The 21,430-nt window shown below is 40.5% G+C and overlaps 1 protein-coding gene and 1 long non-coding RNA gene across 4 annotated transcripts in view; one reads left to right on the plus strand and one right to left on the minus strand.

Annotated features, from left to right (window-relative positions):
• Nucleotides 1-21,430, minus strand: part of LOC310764837 — a 392,409-nt gene that overhangs the window by 363,735 nt on the left and 7,244 nt on the right. The window lies entirely within an intron of this gene.
• Nucleotides 549-19,731, plus strand: CSTF1 (cleavage stimulation factor subunit 1). 3 transcript variants are annotated; one of them, XM_083618772.1, is made up of 7 exons: nucleotides 549-682; nucleotides 2,794-2,985; nucleotides 3,451-3,646; nucleotides 4,571-4,848; nucleotides 5,994-6,191; nucleotides 7,246-7,636; nucleotides 19,059-19,731. In XM_083618772.1, exons 2-7 carry the CDS (start codon nucleotides 2,809-2,811, stop codon nucleotides 19,316-19,318), a joined length of 1,500 nt encoding a protein of 499 aa, XP_083474898.1. In that variant the 5' UTR covers nucleotides 549-682; nucleotides 2,794-2,808; the 3' UTR covers nucleotides 19,319-19,731. The 3 variants fall into 3 exon arrangements, with proteins under 3 accessions (XP_083474898.1, XP_083474897.1, XP_083474899.1); XM_083618771.1 differs by lacking the exon at nucleotides 549-682 and adding an exon at nucleotides 1,299-1,432; XM_083618773.1 differs by lacking the exon at nucleotides 549-682 and having other exon boundaries at nucleotides 2,952-3,067.

The raw sequence follows: 21,430 nt of genomic DNA on the forward strand, positions 1-21,430 counted from the left end.
AACCGTGAACAAGAGAGAGAGAGAGAGAGCTTGGCTAAGCAGGATACGCACTCAGCGTAGCGCGCGAGCTCTCTTTTAGTAGGCGCGCGATACGCTGGTTGCGTAAACCCGTCGCACAGGGCCCATTGCTCTTTTCCCTTGCGCAGGTGGCGCATCGCCTCACGGCGCAGCCCCTACGGTGGCGACGGCAAAAATCTCGTATCCACCGCCTAATTATAGTGTGACGGACTCAGACTAAGACTGAGAGTTGGGTCTATTCCTGCCCCCAGTCTCTACACTTTGGGGCCGAAGCCCCCACTTTGAAAGACTTGAGTGAAGCGGCTCCTGTGAGGGCAGCTGCCAACACTGCAGGGCTGGTTTTTTGTGACAATGAAACTCGCTTGAATGTCCAGAGGGAAACTGTGATCGGGGTCAGATGCCTCGACATATTTTCAGGGAGAAACGTGACAGGCCCGCAGAAGTGTGGCTCTGTACCTTGGCTGCAAAGGAGAAAAACAGACAGTGGGGCCTGCCATTTTGCATGAGGGGTGACTCTCCCTAAAACCAAGAGTTCACCACTCCGAATTTGAAAGACTGTGTGAATGGCCATTCTGAAATGAGCTAGCTTGCTGCAAACTGTCAGGAGCAGAAGGGCTGCCCAGCCAAAGAGGGCCACAGCCCTCTGGTCCATTGGTGACCTCCAGTAAGTGGTAGCATTTGCCCACAAAGAATGCATAGGTCAGATTCACAGCAATATTTTGTTTTGTTTTTGAAGAGATGCTGAGCGGTTGTTTTCTTCCAGGTGAAGGGCATCAGATTGTTTTTAAAACCTATGGGCCCAACAGGAATAGGAGGCACTGGGTGGCTGAAGACCAATGATTCTGGTATTCTTAGTTTTCAGTCTGTGGCATCAAAAAAGTGTTTGTCTGAAGACATTTTATCAGAGCCGTGGTGGTCTATCAGTTCAGGTATCAGGCTACTAAGTCAAAAAAGAGCAACTTGCCACGGAATGGACTTTGTTGACAAATGTGAAACAGCATTGCACCAGACTAGATTTCCCATAATGCTCAGTTCTGTATGATGGACATTGTGCCTCTCAAGCAGGCAGCTGTTGACAGATGTGAGTGTGGATTAGAGGAGAAGCCCACTCCTCTGTCCATGTCTTTTGAAAAGCTACCATGACAGGATTATGAGACTGACCTTTGGGGACCAGGGCAGACATCAGATTAATGTGTGCTTCTCAGGTTGAAGGTCTTCTGCATATAACTTAATTCTTGAGGACAAGTGAGAGGATTGAAGAGGTAGTGTGAAGGATATACAGTTGTGAGAAAAAATGACAAGTCGTCGTATCACACCACCATGTGATAGGCGGCAGTTTCCATGGGGCATGAGTAACATGGGCTTGCCTACCAATGAACCACGACCAATGCGACTGTCATTTCTTGAAGCTGATGTGAGTAGAATTGTTCAATAAGATTGGGGGCATGAGATATTTGGGCCTGTTGTAATGCAGACTTGTCAAAGCAAACATGCCCAAGGTCATTCTTCCTATCTTTTGTCACTGAACAGTGCCCATTTACTTATGCACCGCTTGTCTAAGGTTGCAATCCACCGTACACTTATTTGGGAGTAAACTCCTTTGAACTCAGTAGGACACCCTGAGGAAACATGCAACGGATCAGGCTGCACAATTGCAACTCTATTCAGTTTTAAAATAAGTCCTATTAAACTCAAGTGGGGTTTACCTCTGGCTAAACTGATTGTGAGATTACCAGGTAAATGCTTTATTTAAGACAGGCATCCCCAAACTCGGCCCTCCAGATGTTTTGGGACTACAATTCCCATCATCCCTGACCGCTGTTAGCTAGGGATGATGGGAGTTGTAGTCCCAAGACATCTGGAGGGCCGAGTTTGGGGGTGCCTGATTTAAGAGGAGACCCCATATTTCACCATCTGAGCTGCATGGCATTCAATAGGAAGCTCAACCATCTGATTCCTGCCCTTTAGAATGGTTGTGCACCTCTAGATGTGAGGGAAGTGTTTAAAACTTTTTAAGTCAATATACTGTATATTATCCCTCCCATTTTTAGCCAGAAAAAAAACCCCAAGAGGTCAAATAATCAGGCCCATTCTCAATATTTTTGTTAAAACTTGGAAATTCCTAAAGGTCCTATATTAGTAAGAAGTTGTGTACACACAGTTTCAGGATATCGGTGCTTAAGGCTGCAATTCTGTACGTGCTTAACTAGGAGTAAGCCACATTGTGGGTGGGGCTTAGATCTGAGTAAATTCACAGCAGTGTACTGGAAGTGACAATAGAATTATGAATCAGGCTTAGCAGAATTTACTGTCCCTAGAATTAAATCCTAGCTCGTTTGTGAATGAAATATCTACCACACTGCATTTATAAATATAGTGATTATGGGCATAGCCAGGAATTTTGATAGGGGTGCAGGCTTTTGTTAGGAGGGGCAGAACCTCAGGTTTGTATGTTTATTGATGGGGGGCACCTGCCCCTCTCTAGGCTACACTCATGATACTGATCCATGTAAATTGGATTTTCAACGAAGTATCCTTTTTTGTGTGTGGCAAGGCTCCTGTGCCTCGACCGTTTTATAGTAGCCAAAAATTTAAGAATACTGTACTGTACTGTAAAACATTTGGCCCCAAGAGGGAGCTACAGTGATAGAGAAAACTTGGCAAGCCAAATTCCTTCCCACTATCCATCTTCGCGTCGTATTTCGAATAGACGTGGCTATAGTGGTGGCGCATGCGCACACGTGACCCTTGCTTGCGCTCCTTTTCTCCTCCCAGCTGAGGCTTCAATCGATGTGCGGAGGTTCGATGCAGCAGCCTGTTCGACGCAGCGGCCCTCGGTCCAGGTTGCTGCCGGCCCCTCCGCAGGCTCCGCTCCCGCTGCCTTTGCCGCCGCAGCCGCCCGCCGACGTCGTCGGGCCCCCGGCAGCCATTTTGAGCGCAGATCGACCCAGGCCGAAAGACGGTCTGGTAAGAATCAAGTCTCGCTTTCCGGGCCCGGCGGTTTCGCCAGCTCTTCGCCTTGACCGTTCTTGCACGTGGAGAACGCCAGGTTACCCGCCGCTTTCCCTTTAATGGAAGAGCCGCCCAGCCCCGCAGCCTTTGTCACGATAGGCTCGGTGTTGTGGGAGGTGGGAAATACGGATTTCGGCGCGGGCGAAAGAGCGGCCGGGGAAAAGACTGCAGGAGGGATCTACCAAAACCCTCGGCAATTTTCAGGTGGTCCGTGGGAGAAAATTTGTGGGAGCTATTAGGTTATATTACTTAATATATTTTTGTCCTTGGTTGCTTTATTTATTTCTGGTGTGAAAGCAACCTTAGGCATTTTACTAAAAAAAGAAAAAAGAAGGTTACAAATGCTTTCAAAAATAAAATTAAACATAAATGCCTTCTTCCTGTACATGTACTGTAGTTATTTTTCCTTCTTCGTTTCAGACCTCTGGAAGACAGCCCTTACTCACAATGTATAGACCAAAAGTAAGCCTGAAAGACAGGCAACAACTTTACAGACTCATTATTAGTCAGTTGCTTTATGATGGCTATATCAACATTGCTAACGGTCTGATAAATGAGGTAAAACCACAGTCTGTATGTGCACCCTCCGAACAACTATTGCATCTTATTAAACTGGGTAAGTTGTGATGTGAAACAAATTTAATATGCTGTGTTTAAGGTCAGGTATGCACTATTAGTTCTGTTAAGACTGTTATTTTAGATAGCATGTCAAAACATCAGTAATCAAAATACTTGTTTTGCCTCTGGATATTTAAGCCGTTAAAGTTATCTGCAGTCACTTAAGTCTTCTAAAACGATAGTTAGCAAATAGCACTGATAGTTGTCCCAGATCAGTACTTACTAGAGAAATATGTAAAATGAGCCATTATATTCTGGGATCCTGCTTGGAATAGGATGTAAAGCAGCAAAGACATGTACATGATGGCTCTGTTGCAGCTATTTGTGTATAAACTAGGTCAGCTTCCCTATCTTTCCAGTGAATTTGCAGCCAAGCTACACCTTAGCTTCCCACCAATCTGCTATCTTTCCATTTTATGCTTCGGAGTGAAGATCAGTTGCTGCTCACCTACTTATGTGGGTGCCAGGTACACTAAACTAGAGAGGCACAGTTGTGAATAATTGCATTTCACCTTGTGGGTTTTTTAGGAAGACTTTCTTTTGCGCATGTAAGCATCTCATATAGAGTAAAAATGGTTGTTAGCAGTATGAATTATTGTGACAGTTTACTTTCCACAAATTTTCTGATTCTTTATGTTTCCAGTTAAGTTATAAAAACCTTAAACAACATCCCAGTCCAAGAATCTATTTAGCAGCCTCAGCTTTTGTAGCTGGGGTGAGACAGGTCCCCACCCGTCTGGACCAGGTGGGAAAAGGCCTATACGGCAGGGAACAGGTCTTCTAGGACTCACAGCTTGATAAGCCTTCAAAATACCAACAGATTAGGTTTGAGAACTATTGTCGTAACAGGTTTTTTTCCTGCTTATAAATATGGGGCTTCTTACTTTTGGAAAATGAGCTTTTGTAATTTCTTTTCTTCCAGGAATGGAAAATGATGATAGTGCAGTTCAGTATGCAATTGGGCGCTCTGATACAGTAGCTCCTGGCACAGGGATTGACTTGGAATTTGATGCAGATGTGCAGACCATGTCCCCAGAAGCTTCTGAATATGAGACCTGTTATGTCACATCGCACAAAGGACCATGTCGTGTAGCTACATACAGCAGAGATGGACAGTTAATAGCTACAGGATCAGCTGATGCTTCGATCAAAATACTTGATACGGAGAGAATGTTAGCAAAGAGTGCTATGCCAATTGAGGTAAATGCTCAAATAGTAATGAATCAATAAATGTTTGCATTTTCCTTTTGCAGCTTTAGGGTCCTCTGGGAATTATCTGCCAAAAGAAACTGGTCATGCTTCTATTTGTGGGGCTGTTTTCAGAGAGTAGCTTTGAATGACAGCATCTCATCACTCTGCCAGTTAAACTGTGGGGTGCCAGTGTTATTTACTAGTCATATGAAGCTATCTCCAGTGCTAATTACTAGTCATCTGAAGCTGTTGGGAGAAGCCTGGACACAGTCATGGGCTGGATGAGGATCAGTAAACTGAGCCTCCTCTGATAACACAAAAAGCCTGTGGGTGGATGGTTCCTGAGTCCAGGAACTGGGTTGCTTGAATTCACTTTAAGGCACAGGTATACAGATACTGGCATTAGAGGCCTAGGTAGGCATAGAGAGCCTACTACCAACTTCAGTTGGTATGTCAACTGCACCTTTCCCTAGACAATGATAGCCTGGCTACCATGATCCACACATTGATAACCTCATAATTAGATTACTGTAATGTGGTTTATATGGGTCTGCCTTTGGCCTTTGTTCAGAAGCTTCAGCTAGTGCAGAATGCAGCAGCTAGGGTTCTGAGCAGAGTACCTAGCTTTGCACGTGTTATACCTGTGTTTAAAGAACTGCATCAGAAGAAAAGGAGGCAATTTTTATTATTTTCCCCCTCTCCCTACGGCCACCCACACCTTCTCTCTCTCTCTCTCTCTCTCTCTCTCTCTCTCTCTCTCTCTCTCTCTCACACACACACACACACACACACACACATTTTGTAGAGTTTTGTGGGGTACAGGAAGCTGCAGGGGAAAGGGTATTGGTGACTGAATTTAGTGCTAGCATAGCCATGGCCTTTCAAAGTTTGGACCAGTCCTGATCTCTCAAGAGTTCCTTTTTTCATTTGTAAGATGGGCTGTTAATAACCCACTAAAGAGATTTATTGGGACATATACGAGAGATTGTTTCACACTTTAAACATCCTGCATAAACAGTTGTGGGAAGATGCAAATCCACTGTGTCCGCTATGAAGGGAACATCTTCAGATGTGTAATAGACAGCATTTGTGTCTTGATTCCTGCAGCGAAAATTCTATGCTTACTGTGCTGTGTTTTGAAATGTATTCTTCAGGTCATGATGAATGAAACAGCTCAGCAGAACATGGAGAACCACCCTGTTATTAGAACTCTCTATGATCATGTGGATGAGGTGACATGTTTAGCTTTCCATCCAACAGAACAAATCCTTGCCTCTGGTTCAAGGGATTACACACTTAAATTGTTTGACTACTCAAAACCATCTGCCAAAAGAGCCTTCAAATATATCCAGGTTAGACACTTAAATCAAAACTTTATAAGGAATAACAAAAATAACTAGAAAAGCATGACTTTTGAAGACTTGTTGATGTTATTAAATGGTGTGTACAAGTGTTCTTGGGATTAAGACCATCCTAGTAAAACATACTTTGGACATTGCCATTCAAACTCCTCCTAACTTTAATTGAGGGGCCAAACTAGCTATGAAATGGTTTTTATTCTTTCTTCCCCTGGCTTTTTAAAAACTGAAAAGCAGTATCAGCTGCTGCAGTTGAGTGGAAGAACAGAGAAGTAGATGACAGGACTGCTTAATTTTTTTCCCTTTCAAATAACATTTTATATGGGGATAATGTGTGTGATTTTAAATGTTGAATGCCTGGGAAGGATTTGTATTCTGAAAGATAGGATGTAAATAATTGTAGCAAATAAATAAAATTACCACCAACACCCAAAGTTGTTTTTAGGGGGAGGGGGAAATCCCCCTATATTTCACCCCTTAGGAAGGGCAATGTAGCTAGAAAATTCCCAGGGGAAGGTTTAAGTGGCTCCTCTGTCCACATACTGACAATCTCTCAAGAAGAAATTAACATGAAACACCATGATCATCCAATCTGCTAGAGAAGGAAAAAATAATACATGGGGTAGATTACAATAGATCTGAAGTAGTTTGTGACTTCTTTAAGCATAACTATATACTTCTCTTCCCTAACAGTAGCTTAGTTTTACCAGTTGATTCAGAGCATGAATCCAACTTAACAGGAAAATGAGAGTGGTCTCTGGGGATCTACAAAGTAGGTGATACTGATCTTGAAAAGGTGTGACTCAGACAAAACTACCTTCAGAACCTTTTTCCTGTTAATTAATAATCTCACCTATTTTATGAGGACCTGCCTTCCCACACTGTGTTTAGAAAAATCTGTTCTGCTGTGCCATGAGTCCTGCCTGGCTTCTTTAAGTAGTAATGTTGTATGTTTTATACAGTAGCCGGCACAAGCTTGGTGTTTAGGTGGATCGGTGTACTGGGAAGATGCCTTTTAATGTTAACTGCCTATTTTCCAACTAAACAGGAAGCAGAAATGCTGCGTTCTATCTCTTTCCATCCTTCCGGAGACTTCATTCTTGTCGGTACCCAGCATCCTACCCTGCGGCTGTATGATGTCAATACATTCCAGTGCTTTGTATCTTGCAATCCTCAAGATCAGCACACTGATGCCATATGCTCAGTTAATTACAATGCAAGTGCTAACATGTATGTAACGGGCAGCAAAGACGGATGCATCAAATTGTGGGATGGCGTTTCAAATCGTTGTATTACTACTTTTGAAAAAGCGCACGATGGGGCTGAAGTCTGTTCTGCCATTTTCTCCAAGAATTCAAAGTATATTCTGTCTAGTGGAAAAGACTCTGTAGCTAAACTGTGGGAGATCTCTACAGGGAGAACACTAGTCAAATATACAGGTGAGTAGATGTTGACCAATATAATAGATATGTATATATTTCTCTCACGTACTCTTAGCCATGATCCCATCCTCCATTACATCTAGTTAAATGTAATGGCCTTCCTGGGTGTATCATGAGGAAAAATGTAAATTGAAAGTTCTGTACAAAGTCTGCAACAGTGGCATATAAATCCAGACATTTTCCCTTGAAATTTTAAACAAATATTGATCATAAGGAAGTAACCTCATGATCTCATGACCTAGGAGAAAATCAGGTAAACTCTGCAGTCATGTCCAAAATCATACTTGTGTGTTTGCACAACTCTTACTTTAAATCACGGGGGTTTATTTAAGAGAAATCCTTGGGGTTCACACATTGATTTGTTTCCTAATACAAATGATATACAAATGATGTTGCTTCTTTTTTCTGTCTTGCTGAGATGGAAACAAACTACATCAACATGTAAGCTTGCAGTTTTCTGCTCAATGCTTTCTCTAATACTTCCAGTGTGAGATGCTACTGCGGTAACAGCTCCCTCAGAAATCAGGAAATTATATGAATTAACTTCTCTGGAAGAGCTCCTTTTCTGTAGAGGCATATTTTGTTATACAAATTTCCAAGTTTCTAACATGCTAAACCAGCAGGGTGCAGTCAAGTCTTGGCATACCTCCGCTGTCAGAGACACTCTGCCTCTGAATGTCAATTGCTGGAATCGCAAGTGAGGAGACAGCTGTTGCACTAGGGTCTTGCTTGCAGGCTTCCCATGGGCATCTGGTTGGCCACAGTGAGAACAGAATACTGTACTAGATGGCCTGATCTAGCAGGGCTCTTTCTCCAGTCTTAAATAATGTATGTTATATTCTTCCTTTACAAAGAAACAAGGGCACTGTGGGAGGCCCGTAGTATTCATCCTCAGCTGTAGTTGGAAAGCAGTACATTACCTTGCTTTAACATTTGTGGTTGGTTATTTTCTCACTCGATGAACTCTACCAGTCCAACTAGTTCACTGCTGGGTTTCTTTCTGAGAGATGATTTTCTGTTGCTCTTGTATGCTGTGAGCAACAGCTGTTTTGGTTCATGTGAATGGCACATGTTTTAATAATGCTTTCAATCATTTATGTTATTAGTGTCTTTGAGATTTTTGGAATAAATATTTTTTCTACCTAGGCATCATTTATTACTATCTAATGCATGGGATTTTAAATATGTTTCTATATATAAAAACGTCAGGCTTTGCAATAACTTTTACCATGGATAATTTCACATTGAATTCTGGGTGGTATATTTTCACATTTCTATCCCTATTAGAAGCGTTGAAATGAATTTGCTTATAGGCAATCCAGGAAGTAGATAAGTGTCAGTAAGTTTAAAGGCTCTTGAGAATACTTGTCTCAAAATTGGTGTACCAGCTAATGAACATAAATAGTTTGTATAGATACTGAGAGCTAAAGCCTTGCTACATTACACTGGAGTAAGAGTTTGGCATTTAAGACAAGGGTAGTAACCTGTGGCTTCCCAATGTTGGACTCCAACTCCCATCAACCTGAGGCAGCATGGCCTAGAGTTGCAGTCCAGCACCATCTGGAAGGCCATACATTAGCCACCCCTTATTTAAGATTGCATCAAGTATGTTGTGTGTCAGTGTAGTTTTTGTGTGAGAGAGAAAGAGAGAGAAAGAAAAAGAAGGATGTACCTAAGCCTTGTAATACTAATGAGAGAGAAAGAAAAAGAAGGATGTACCTAAGCCTTGTAATACTAATACTCTGTTTTCTGTTTTGGAGATTGCAACCAATTTAGTTGACTGTTTCACTGCTATGTTAAAGTTTAAGTCATTGTCTAGAGCTGGGTTGCTGGTCTGTTATTCTCTCAGTTCTGCCATTAGGTTCAGGCATGAAATCTCTTCTCCTACCCCACATGTTTTATGATGAATATTCATACACTTCACAGTCTCCTATACTTGTAGGAGAAAACGGTTTTTCTTCAGTATTTTTCTTTCTTAATAACAGTGACTCATGTCCAGTTTCTAACCTTTTAAACTACCCCAGTTTTTTTTTTTTGCCCTGCCCAGTAATAGGTGATAACCATTTTTAGGGGGGGGGTTAAACTACACGTTAGCAATAGTCCATGTACTACAGCAGACATAGTTTAATTCTGCTCCCAATTAAATTATATTTTAAAGAGTACTCCACAAAAAGGAAGACTGTCAACTTTAAAGGAAACTTGTAAATTCTATCTCCGATGTTTATTTTATTATATTCTTCTCGTTGCTTGTGATAATTATTTTAAAGGGATATCACTTCCTCCTTTCATGAACAGCACCAGCAACAAAAGTGTGTGGATTACTACACCTAATTCATGCTGGCAGTATCACCAAAGTGGTATTAGCTTCAGGAATCGGCTACCACAAGACATGGTGGTACTAAGATAGTTTCAAAAGGACGAATACATGAAGCTTAGGTTTATCAATTATTATTTGCTGCAATAGCTAAATAGAAACTTGGAAGTCCAGAACTAATAAACATTAGAATACCAGTCATGGAAAAGAGATGGGGAAATGCTTCTGCGCCATGTTGGAAAGCTTCTTGGAGGCCTCTGACCATTTTTGGAAATGGGTACTCTGTGGATAATGGTATGATCATGAAGGACTCGATAAAATAGAGAGTTCATTTTATAAAAATGCAGTATTTTGAAACTGCAAGTCATCTCTGATATGACATCTCTGACATTGCAGATTATGGTCTGTTCATGCCATCCTCATGTTTCCATAAATACAGCTAAATCATTTGTGACAGTAAAACTGGAGTATCCTTTTCCCATAGAACTATCTAATATATGGCTTCCATTAACTTCCATCCACCAAAATTGTAGATACAGATTTATCATTAAATATTTGTAGTCATGCCAAAGATAGAGCTCAACCTAAATCCCAAGGAAGGGGGGGGGGAGTTCTCATTTCATTTGAAAACTTTCACTCCATCCCTAAAAGACAAGATGAATAATCTTTCAGATATAACTTTTTTTTTTTTTCATTTCCAACTGGGAATATTTTTTATATATATATCATAAATAATGTATTTTAGGTTTGAACAGATTCCTTTTCTGCCAACGTGGAAATAAAGGTGGATAGATGAGATTTAGAAGACAGAGAAAATGTGGTACAGGTGTCATTTGTAATAAAATATTTTAGCATTGGACTGGGTGTTTTTGAGGGGGAGGTCCCTGCCTAGGATTTAAGATTTTTGTACTCTGCAAACTTCGAAGTTTTTTGAGCCTGCTGATAATCTCCTGCTTGTGTATGTGATACCATTTTGGCTACATAAATACCATCACTTGGAAAATTGAGATCTCTTTAAATATATATGATAATACATCGCAAACAAGTCCTTGCCCTCTTGGAGGTAAAGTTTCTTTAGTGGCGCTTTTCAAGACAGAGACAGCTGTTTGGATTAAAGATACTTCAGTGTCTGCTAAGATCCCAGCAAACCTTTTGTAATATCCTGATACCAGTCTTGCTACTCATAAATTGACTAATGGTCTCTCTTACTTTCTTTACTGCAACTAGTTGGTTCAACCTATTCTTTTCCTCATCTGAAATTTTAGGAATCTGGACGTTAGAAAGAAAGAACTCTCTTTCTTGGGGTGAGTCAGACCTGTGTAACTATGAATAGTATTTAACCAGTTCTGCCATAATTAGATTAATTTCCATTTCTACCCTGCCCCAGTACAACAAAATAAATTTGAAACTAAAAATAATATAAAAGTGCCCTGCTCATGCTTAACCCTGGCAATGAGAGCTCATCTAAACAAATTTACTGTGAAATATTTGACTCTTCCGGGCATTCATTAAGGGCAGTCCCACATAGAGCGCATCACAGTAGTCTAGCCTCAAGGTTATGAATACGTGACAGTTGCTAGGTCTTGATCTGATAAAAACAGAAACACCTCAAAACTCGACCAACCTTTCCCAGTTTTCAGGTAAAAATCTTCAGGCTCACAAGGCCAGCCTCAAAACACTTGATATCCATGTTTGCCTGGAGCTGTAGAGCAAATACTCTCAGTAACCTTTCCAAAAGTGTATCAAAGCTATGTCCAACATCCTCCCACCCACCATTTAAATAGGAACAAAACAATGGCAGACACTGCCCTATCTAAATGGAAGAAAAATACTGCCCAGCAAGGAAACCCAGCTTCTCCCAGTTTTGTTGGACAAGTCATAAGGCCCTTATATCCCTGAAGTCTCTTATGTTTGTGTATTAGATACTCAGTCTTCAAAACAGGCACTAGATGTACCTTTCTCAAAGTAGAGGCAGCCCATGTTCCCTCATCACCAGAAATAGCTTTGGATGATAGTCTGTAGGTATTATGGCAAGCGGGGAGGAATTACTTGCCACAGGCTTTAGCAGATCTTCTGCAGCAAGATCTGTCAGCTTTGTTGTAAGTAAAATACCATCTAACACTCTTAATCATCTTGCACTTCACTTCATCTCCTTTGAGCCCTATGTAAAGTTGTGACTTGTGCCAATGAAGTAGTGAAGATGACCCTTGGAAGCAACCGTTTTAGAGGCTGACATCCACCTCCTGTTCCATTAGTTAGCAAGGTCATCAACAGAGCAGAGTATTCTGGAATCCAGTCAACTCTGAAACTACAGAGCCAGGCCAGACTGGCTCATTGCTCCATTAGCAATTTTGCTTAGAGTTGTCTTGAGAAACATACCCATTCTAACTAATTTTCACGTTATGGTCTTTAGAAAGGAATATTCAAAACCACAATTTTCTGCTGATGTCAGCCTTCAAATTCCTGTCTAGCTTGGATTGTTGCTGTGGAAGTAGTGCTTCCCTTAACCTCTAGGATGCTTCTACACTAGGCCTTGAGTGTGAAGTTTACATGCTTCATTTACTTTCCTGTAGTGGACATTCACTCAGTCATCCAAACCCAGTTATTTTCCCTGCGGTTTTTGCATCTTTTCTCAGACCACAAAGACCAGAAGAGCAGTACAGTCTCTGCAAAGAGGTTTCCTTTCATGCCATTCTTCCATCTTTTTATTTATAAAGCTAGGGGTTTATGTGGGCTGTGACTTACTGGGAAAGCGAACCAATTGCAATTCAGCACACATCGGCTTTAATGATGGGTACCATTTTATGATCTCGTTTGTTTTTCTTGAGGGGGTGGTGATTTTATCTTGTTAATTAGTACAAAACTCCTTTCCATTTAGTTCTTTTAAATGAAAAAAGCATGACACCGTAATGGTAAGATTTTTTTAATGAGGTTTTTTTAAAAAAATAAATAAATGGACAAGTAATAATGGCTGAATGCTGTGCCACCATAGGTATGTCATGTCCACTTGTGTTGGCAGAACATAGCAAAATGTACATGTAGAGAAAGTGCAGTACTTCTGATAGTGTGGAAGTCTGTCGCAATTCCATATGTAGCTTACAGCAGTATAGTAAGTGATTGGGTAGTGAGTGCTGGGAGCAACCTGTTTATAAACAGTAGAAAACGCAACATGTTTGTATTCACCTGAAAATCAGTTTTTCTTACATAATGTTAAACTTTAAACAATAAAATATTATTGAAATGCCTGAAGGCTTAATTTAAAACAGGAGTGTGGAACCTCAGACCTGGGGGCTGAATGTTATCCTCCTGGCCGCTCTAGGGAACTCTTCTTAGGCCATAACCTTCAACTGCACCCTTCTTGGCTTTTGTCTGACTGGAAAGAGTCTTTAAACTGTGAAATTGCATCTTCATAGTCTGGATGGAGAGGTGTGGGTGGGTGGGTGTGTAGAAACCTCTGACAGCTGTGTGTCTGGGATATATTTTACCATACAAAGATAGGTGTCACATCCTTCAATCCTTCACATCACTTTTGCCTCTGGTTCCATCTACCACTAACTTGTGGCTCCCAACCTTTTGCCCTCAAGGGAATGTTGTCCTTTAGCTATAAAAGGTTCCTAATCTAATAACCTAATCTAAATTCCAGAATAATGTTATATAAATGGTACTTGGTTGGCAAGACTTGAGTTCACATTGCCACTCAACAATGAAGATTTCTGGGAGAATTGCTTTCTTAGTCTAACCCTCTTTGAAAAGTTGTAAAGAAAAAAGTGGAATATTCCTTAGATGGGATCCAGAGGGTAGTGGCCAACTAACCTGAACTCAAAGCACACCCAGTGAAATCAATGGACTTGAGTAACTGTTGTCTGAATAATTTCAATGTGTCTATTTCAAGTCATGTTCAAAGGTAGACCTATTGAAATTGGTGGACATCAGGTAATCATGTCTATTGATTTCATTGAATCTGCCCTGAGGGTGACTTGATTGGATCCAACCCAAATGTGGTACATTTACCTAGAGCAGGGATTACCAAACTGGTACCTTTTTTCCCTGCCCAATTTTGATGGTGACCAATGCAAAATGCAATCATCATAGGAGGCATAAGACACTCAAATATCATCTACATCAGGGGTGGCCAACTCTCAAGAGACTCTCAAGAATCTACTTTCAGAATTAAATACTGTCAGTGATCTACCTCCATTTTTGGGGGGTTCAGCTCAAAGTTGTTGAACTTTTTTTAGGGAGAAGAAAAGATTTGGGGGGAGTTCCATTTGGGGGGTGTTGAAGGGCAAGGGACAAAGGGGTAAAGTCACTCACAAAAAGATCACTGTGGATCAAAACAGCAGCACAGAGAAAGCTTCGTCTTCCCTTCCAGAGATCATACAACAATGAAGGGCGGGGCGTGGGGGCGTGGAAGGAGTCAGTTTTAGCAACGCTAAGGAAAGCGAGCCAGAGATTGACCGTGATCTACCAAAACCTCATGGGGATCTACTAGTAGATCGCGATCGACCTGTTGGACATCCCTGATCTACATTAATGCAATTCTCTTAGATGGAAAAGCCTTTGTAAAAACGAATTTTTTTATTATAATTAAACTTCTCTTGTGCTTTGAACATTCAAGCACCATATTTTCTTTTGCTAACAGAATCTTTTGGAGCATTTAACTAGCTAAGGGATCAAACTTTAGGCATTTTTTCTGCTCCCTGCTGAAATCTCCTCCTTATAACATTTACTCTTACAAACCTGCTCCTTGGTCTCTTCACTGTGCTTGGGCTTCTATGAAATGTCACTTGGCACATTTTGGTCAGATATACAGTCTTTCCAGTATTGGGGGAATCTAGGTCTGTCAATTTGTAGGAAAAGGTGGCTTATACAGTGCTGATTGGCTAGAACTTGTGACTTTGCAAATCCACCTCTTCTCTCAAGAGCAGTTTTTCAACTTGGGGGGGGGGGTGAGGTTTGATAAGATGCCAAAGTTACTTATGTATGTATAAACCTTCAAGCAGTGTTTTCAATAGTTAAAAAAGACAAATTTATCCGAAAGTGCAGGATGAGGACCAAAAGTGAAGCTTAATTAGCAATCAGCTTGAAAGCAAAGTATATCTTTGTAGTGGAAAGATGGGGGTGAGAGAAGCTGGACTCAGCCTGCACCCCCGAAAGTAAAATATATATTTTCTTTAGATGTGTCTGTATATGCCGTTAGTGTTGGTTTTAAGCTTTCTTTCCAAGTTTGTAACAATTATCTCTCTAGCTTTCTTTTAATTTTTCAGTTTCACATTGAATTTTGAGAATTGCTAGTGTAATCTTGTTTTCAAACCTTGCCCTACATTCTATAGCTGAGATTTGACTAACAAAGTTATTTACTTTTTTTAGATAGGGAGACTAGTATGCTTCTATTATTATTATTATTATTATCATTATTATTTTTAAGAAAGTTACAGTATATATAATGTGTCGTTATACTAACAGAAAAATTTTACTAGAAAAGGTGAAGGAGAAATCTGCACCATACTTAATTCAATTTCCAAGCTGTGACTGCTTGCAGTGGGAGGAAGTTGTGCCTATTCTTGATTCCCTTCCATTTCCTCCAATGGGAAGAAATTATGCAAGGTCTCAGGCTGGTGTAGTTTCTGGCTCTTTTTTGAGATATTTTGGGGAAATGAGGGAGCCTTGGGATCCTGTGTGCCTTCAACTGCCCCAGCATGCTCCTAGTCAGCCAGTGGAGCAGCCATGATGCTTGGAAACTCCAGCTCTGTCCAGAGATTACCTCTAGCCACATGACGAGAGAGGTCGGTATGACAGGGGCCATAGGATTTACACCATGAAAGTATTGTTCAATGTAAACTATTCAGATGTTTAATTGGACAAGAATTGGTTCCTTATAAAGTAATAACGAAGGCTAAAACGTCCTTATAAAGTAATTTAATCTAACCAGTAATTTAGCCCTAATTTCGCCTCATATCCTTTCAGTGATCATAGTGAAGTCAATGCCGTAGCTGCTGTTCTAGTCTAAACTTCTCAGATTTATTGGGTTTGGTTGTGGATAAATCGTTACCTAGTAGTGACACAGGTGAAAAAGCATTAAGATGTGCCTGTCAGATACTGATGCATCCTGTTGGTTTTTAGAATTCTTTCTAGGAGGATTTATTGGTGGTCATCAATAGCTGCAATTAGTTACCTTATTGCTTTCTGGAATGGCAGGTTGACCTATTGACCTCTGGTATAAGGCACTGAGAAGCACAGTTGGCAAAAGATGTGCAGCCATAATCAGAGTGAAGTTTTATGCAGTAGTGGTTCCAAGGAATACTTTCCTCTGCTATTGCTGTACCGCAACTTCTCATAGAGCTGTTCAGGTTGGTGTGGGAGGTCCTGACATGGATTATCCCACTCAGAGAAGGAAACATGTGCAGACTGCTGTGGCATGCTAAATATAAAATTGAACCTGTAATGGTGTCACAGAGCAGAACCTCAACTGGAATCATCATTGGCAACCTCTTGCCGCAAATGCTCGGATTATTTTCGGCCAGTTTATTCCTCTTCCGTGATATTTTGTGAACTTCATATAATCTAAGCCCTTGCTCAGCATACTTGCTGAAAACCGCATGGGAAAGGCTGATGTGAAGCTTCTGTTAAAGGTGAATGAGCTGGATCAGTTTTTTAAAAAATGTTATTTTTAAAGCTCATTGCACTTGAGGAAAATTACAACTTCTTTCAACAAGATGACCATAGGTTCTCTTAAAAAATCTTTCTTGATGTGCCAATCTGACAGAAACTGGTTATTCCTACATTTTTGCCTTTAAACTGGGAAGGTGATTGAATTGACAATTGCACCATTACTGTCTGCTTTCTGGGATGAATAAGAAACAGTTTTCTAAATCTCTGTTCTGTCGGGCTTTCAGCATGGGCTCAGGACAAAGACTCCCATAATAGCCCTGGTAGCCAATCATTTCTTAACATGGGCAAGGAAGTAACACTAGAGTTGTTCCTATTAGATATCCCATTTACCTTTGAGATTACAGATAATAAAATCTTGTTCCCTTTGGGGCTTTGTAAATGTAGTGGTCCGGCCTGGTTCAATTTGTTTGTGGATGTAAATTTTGAGATTGCGGATAGGCAAGTTTGTGATAACACTGTAGAAGCTGGCTTGTAGAGTGCCACCATTCCATTCTATCTCTGCAATTGTTTAATACTGTACTTGTAAGAGGCTGTTGGGACTCATCAACCTAGGAAGATAGCTGCTATAGGAGAAAGAAAACTGTGATCCTGACCCTCTTCACCCTTGTGGAATATCATTGGGATAAAATAAGTCTAATGTGTAAGCCCTACACAAATCAGAGTGGAGTCTCTAAGATGGTTGGATGGTGCCTTGTATGCCTCCTGGCAACTCCTGCAGCCAAGCTGGTGCCGAATGTATTGCTCTGTTTACCTTTGGCCCACCAGCAAGGCCAAGAGAGGGGTCTTGTCATATGGCCAGCTCAAAACCTCCATACACAATGCCCAGGCTTTTCCCCCCAGGGAGGTAACTTCAGTGCTGCTAATACAGCAGTTTGACTTCATCCCCAGATATGCATTCCATTGTCTTCCAAGACAGACACATGCCAACAAAAGAGGCCATTAACAAGATCATACATAACTCTTGGAATGAGGCGTGATGAGGATGGTAGTACCCTTCTATTTTTTCATACTCATTTAATTGAGTGGCCTCAATAATGGTTATTGTGCCTTTGGTTAATTGGAAGAGAACACATAGTCTGAAAACTGAATCCAGACAAGCTTGAGGGGTAGTGGCTAATATTCCCTGAGTTTTGGGAAGGAGAGAAGTGTCTATTGATGGATGTGATCTATCCCTCTTTAATAATCAATGGAAAGTCTGAGAAGAGTTATACATAAAACAAACGAATCTTGTGGCATAAGCTTTCATGGGCAAAATAATAATAAGAATATGCCGTATTGATTTGTTAGTCTTTAATATGCCACAAGACTTCACTTCTGCTGCAACAGATTAACTCAGTAACCATTCTGGAAAGAGATAATCAGGTATCAGTTGAGGCCCAGAGAGTACGCTGCCACTTGGCATCATCTGCTCTGTCAACTGTTTCCTTAGCAACCATCAATCTTTTTTCTTCAGCCTCCATGTTTGATTACTGCAATGCGCTCTACATGGGTAGCTCTTTTAAGAGCATTCAGAAGCTTCAGTTGTGCAAAATGTTGCAAACTGCTTTCTGTTACAAATAGAATAGGGGAAACATGGGCACTAATCAACTGTGCTGCCTTATAGCTTCCAGCTACAATTCAAAGTTTTGAACTCCTAAATGGCCTAATCCTTTTAGGTGTATTCCCCTACTTTTGAGTCAGCCCTGATTATCCTACTCCCATTAATTGGGAATAGAGTACTTTTCTGTGTAGAACTAGAGCTGTGGAAGACTCAAAAGATCTGTGTCACTTTGTGCAGGCTTTTCTAAAGGCAAGCAAGGATGTTTATTTTATGAAGCCTCTTACTGAATTTACTAAAAAATATTCTGTTGACTCTTAGAGGAATATTTGATTATTTTATTGTCTTTTTTCTGATATTTGCTGGTGTTCATTTCACCCATTGCCAGTCAAATATACATTATACACAGGTCCTGCTATCCGAACACAATGCATTCTCAGGAAATCATTTGTTAGGCAAGTGTTTGCATAGCAAGTCAACACTTTCTATTGATTTCCTATGGGAAAGTTTCTAATGCATGCCCAATCAAAGAATTTTAACCTCAAAATTATGAAAAAAACAGGAAAACCCTCTGCAAAAGGCAAACAAGGAAGGATAAAATGCTCCATTATTTGTCCGATATGGCCTCCTTTCGCCTCTTCCTCCTATGCTTTCTAGTGAAATGGCTGCCACAGACCAGCAAAACACAGAAGAGTAAGGCTTGTTTAAGGCTGCTATATGTTTACAGTATTACACAAACATCTGAATCTGTGGTGTACATAGGGAGATTTGGATGCTAGTTTCTCATGTTTGAATAAGTGAATTTTGGTATGATGAGCATTTGGATAGCAGGACCTACATGTACTTTCCTTTAATATGTATTTTGATACTGAATATTTATGTTGCAATACCTGCAGGAGCTGGTTTGAGTGGACGCCAAGTTCATAGGACACAAGCTGTCTTCAACCATACAGAAGACTATGTGCTGCTTCCTGATGAAAGGACCATTAGCCTCTGCTGCTGGGATTCACGAACAGCTGAACGAAGGAATCTTCTTTCCTTGGGGCATAACAGTATAGTTCGTTGCATTGTCCACTCTCCTACCAACCCTGGCTTCATGACTTGCAGTGACGACTATAGAGCTCGATTTTGGTACCGAAGGTCAACCACGGACTGAAGCTGCAGCTGCGAAAAAGTTGCCTGAATTTTATGCCTTTTTTATTTTTAAAAATTTTGCTTTTACCATTTCTGAATTTATGTATTTGCACTGAGTTCTCTGCTCTAGAAATAACACCAATCCCTACTGACAGGACAGTTTTTTAAGTTGGGTCCATAGTTGAAAACAGCCAAGATAGCTGAAAATATTTTAATAATTGTACATGTTTGGCAGGACAGGTTGCCCATGTTCAGTAGCAAAACTTGGCCTCCTGTTTTTTTAAACCATTTAACTCTCTTCGCTCTATTTCATTTGATGTACATGTATTGCTGTATGTTGTGTGTGCTTTTTTCCAGTTCTATGGTGGCCTTTTTTTCTTATTTGTAGATGATGTAGATACTTAAAAGTTCTCTTATTAAACTCATTCTTAGAAAGGTGTATCTAATTTTTCTCATAATTGGCTATCACCCTACTTTTGAAGCCACCTAGTTTGGTGGAAATCACTGAATCTTGTAATGAATTCTGTGTTTTAACTATGTACTGTGAAAACAAGTATTTATTTTGTTGTCCTCAATCTCTCACCATTAAGCTTAATTAGATAGCCTTAGCTTCAAATAAGAGGGAGGAAATCTCTATATCAACTTTGTCCACACCATGCATAATTTGAACAGACCTCTATTACGTGGTGTCCCGCCTTTACCATTTTTCTAACTGAAAAGCTTCAAACTAACATTTCCTCATAGATATGATGCTCCAGCCCCTTGAAAGGGTCATTTTTGAGGTGCGACACCCAGAACTAGACACTTGTCTTCCAAGTGTGGTCACACCATATATTAGTATAAAGCCACTATGTCCCGAGAGCTATTTACTGTAGAATTGTAATCGCTCTTTCGGTCACCTCCGTGATCGGTTCTTCTAAAGCATAGAACTCTATGGTACCTAGAAATCACTGGAACATTCATTTAGCCACTCTGTTTAAAGTTACATCAAAACTTTCACACAGTGCATAGTCAGAATATGGAATCTGTGTACAGGAAGCAGTGGTGGACACCAACTAGGATGGCTTTAAAAGAGGATTAGACAAACTCATGGAGGTAAAGGCTATCAGTGACAATGATGGCTGTGCTTTGCCTCCATGGTTTTGGGCACAATATTCATTTGAATACCAGTTGTGGAAGACTTCAGGAGGGGGAAGTGTGGCATCTGGTTGGCCACTGTGAGAGAAGGATCTGGGTTACCTGGGGCCATTGGCCTGTCCAGCAGGTTCTTATGATGTTCTTTGATCCAGATACATTTGTTAGGTAAAGTTTTGTAGTGCCATCGTCCAGTTTTTGTTGGGTCTCTAAAGGACATATCAAACAGTCTGGGAGTGACCCCTAAGAAGTCCCTGATGGTAATATTTTCACAATTACTAGTTACTTAGTTATGACAATCTCTTCTCCGTACACACGTGTGAAGTTTAGAGCTAATTTCCACATGAAAGCTTTATGAGAATAGCATGGGAGATGAGATGTTACTTAGTTGTTATTAACGCCTATCAGAGATTGGCCAGAGACATTCCTGCTTAACCACAGATTGAATTAAATATAATTTTTTTGTAATACATGTCTAAGGAACACATAAGTGACAGTCATTGGTTCATTTTCTCATTTATAATGCTGTGTGTTACATTATAACTGTTTAAATAGACAGTGAAGTACTGCATATGCTGCTCTAGCATTCAGCTTCTTAGCCTTCTCAAGTTTTGCTTTTTAGGCTCTTTTGGCTAACTACTTTAAAGCACCAAAATACTCCTAAGAAGAAGTGAAACCTTTGCTGCACTGCATAAACAATACAAAAAACCCAAACCCATGTTGCTTTTTACACATCTCATTTAGCTTGTGCTCTGTTTTAGATGTCTTCCTTGATAGTTCTCCATTTCAAAGCAGTCTTGGATCCCAACTTTTAGATTACTGAGATTCATTTTCTCTAGGAAAATGTCAGCCAGCATCTCCAGTTTAAAAGGACATGTATTTTCATTAAGTGAATGTTTATACGCCTAGCAGTGTATAAAAGGGTTTTTTATTGTAATTTTGTTTTCATCTGGAGATTCATTTTAGATAACTTTCAGTTGCATTGCCTCGATTTGGCAAA

The sequence above is a fragment of the Podarcis filfolensis genome, assembly GCF_964270895.1.
Source record: "Podarcis filfolensis genome assembly, chromosome: 6".
Taxonomy (NCBI): Eukaryota; Metazoa; Chordata; class Lepidosauria; order Squamata; family Lacertidae; genus Podarcis; species Podarcis filfolensis.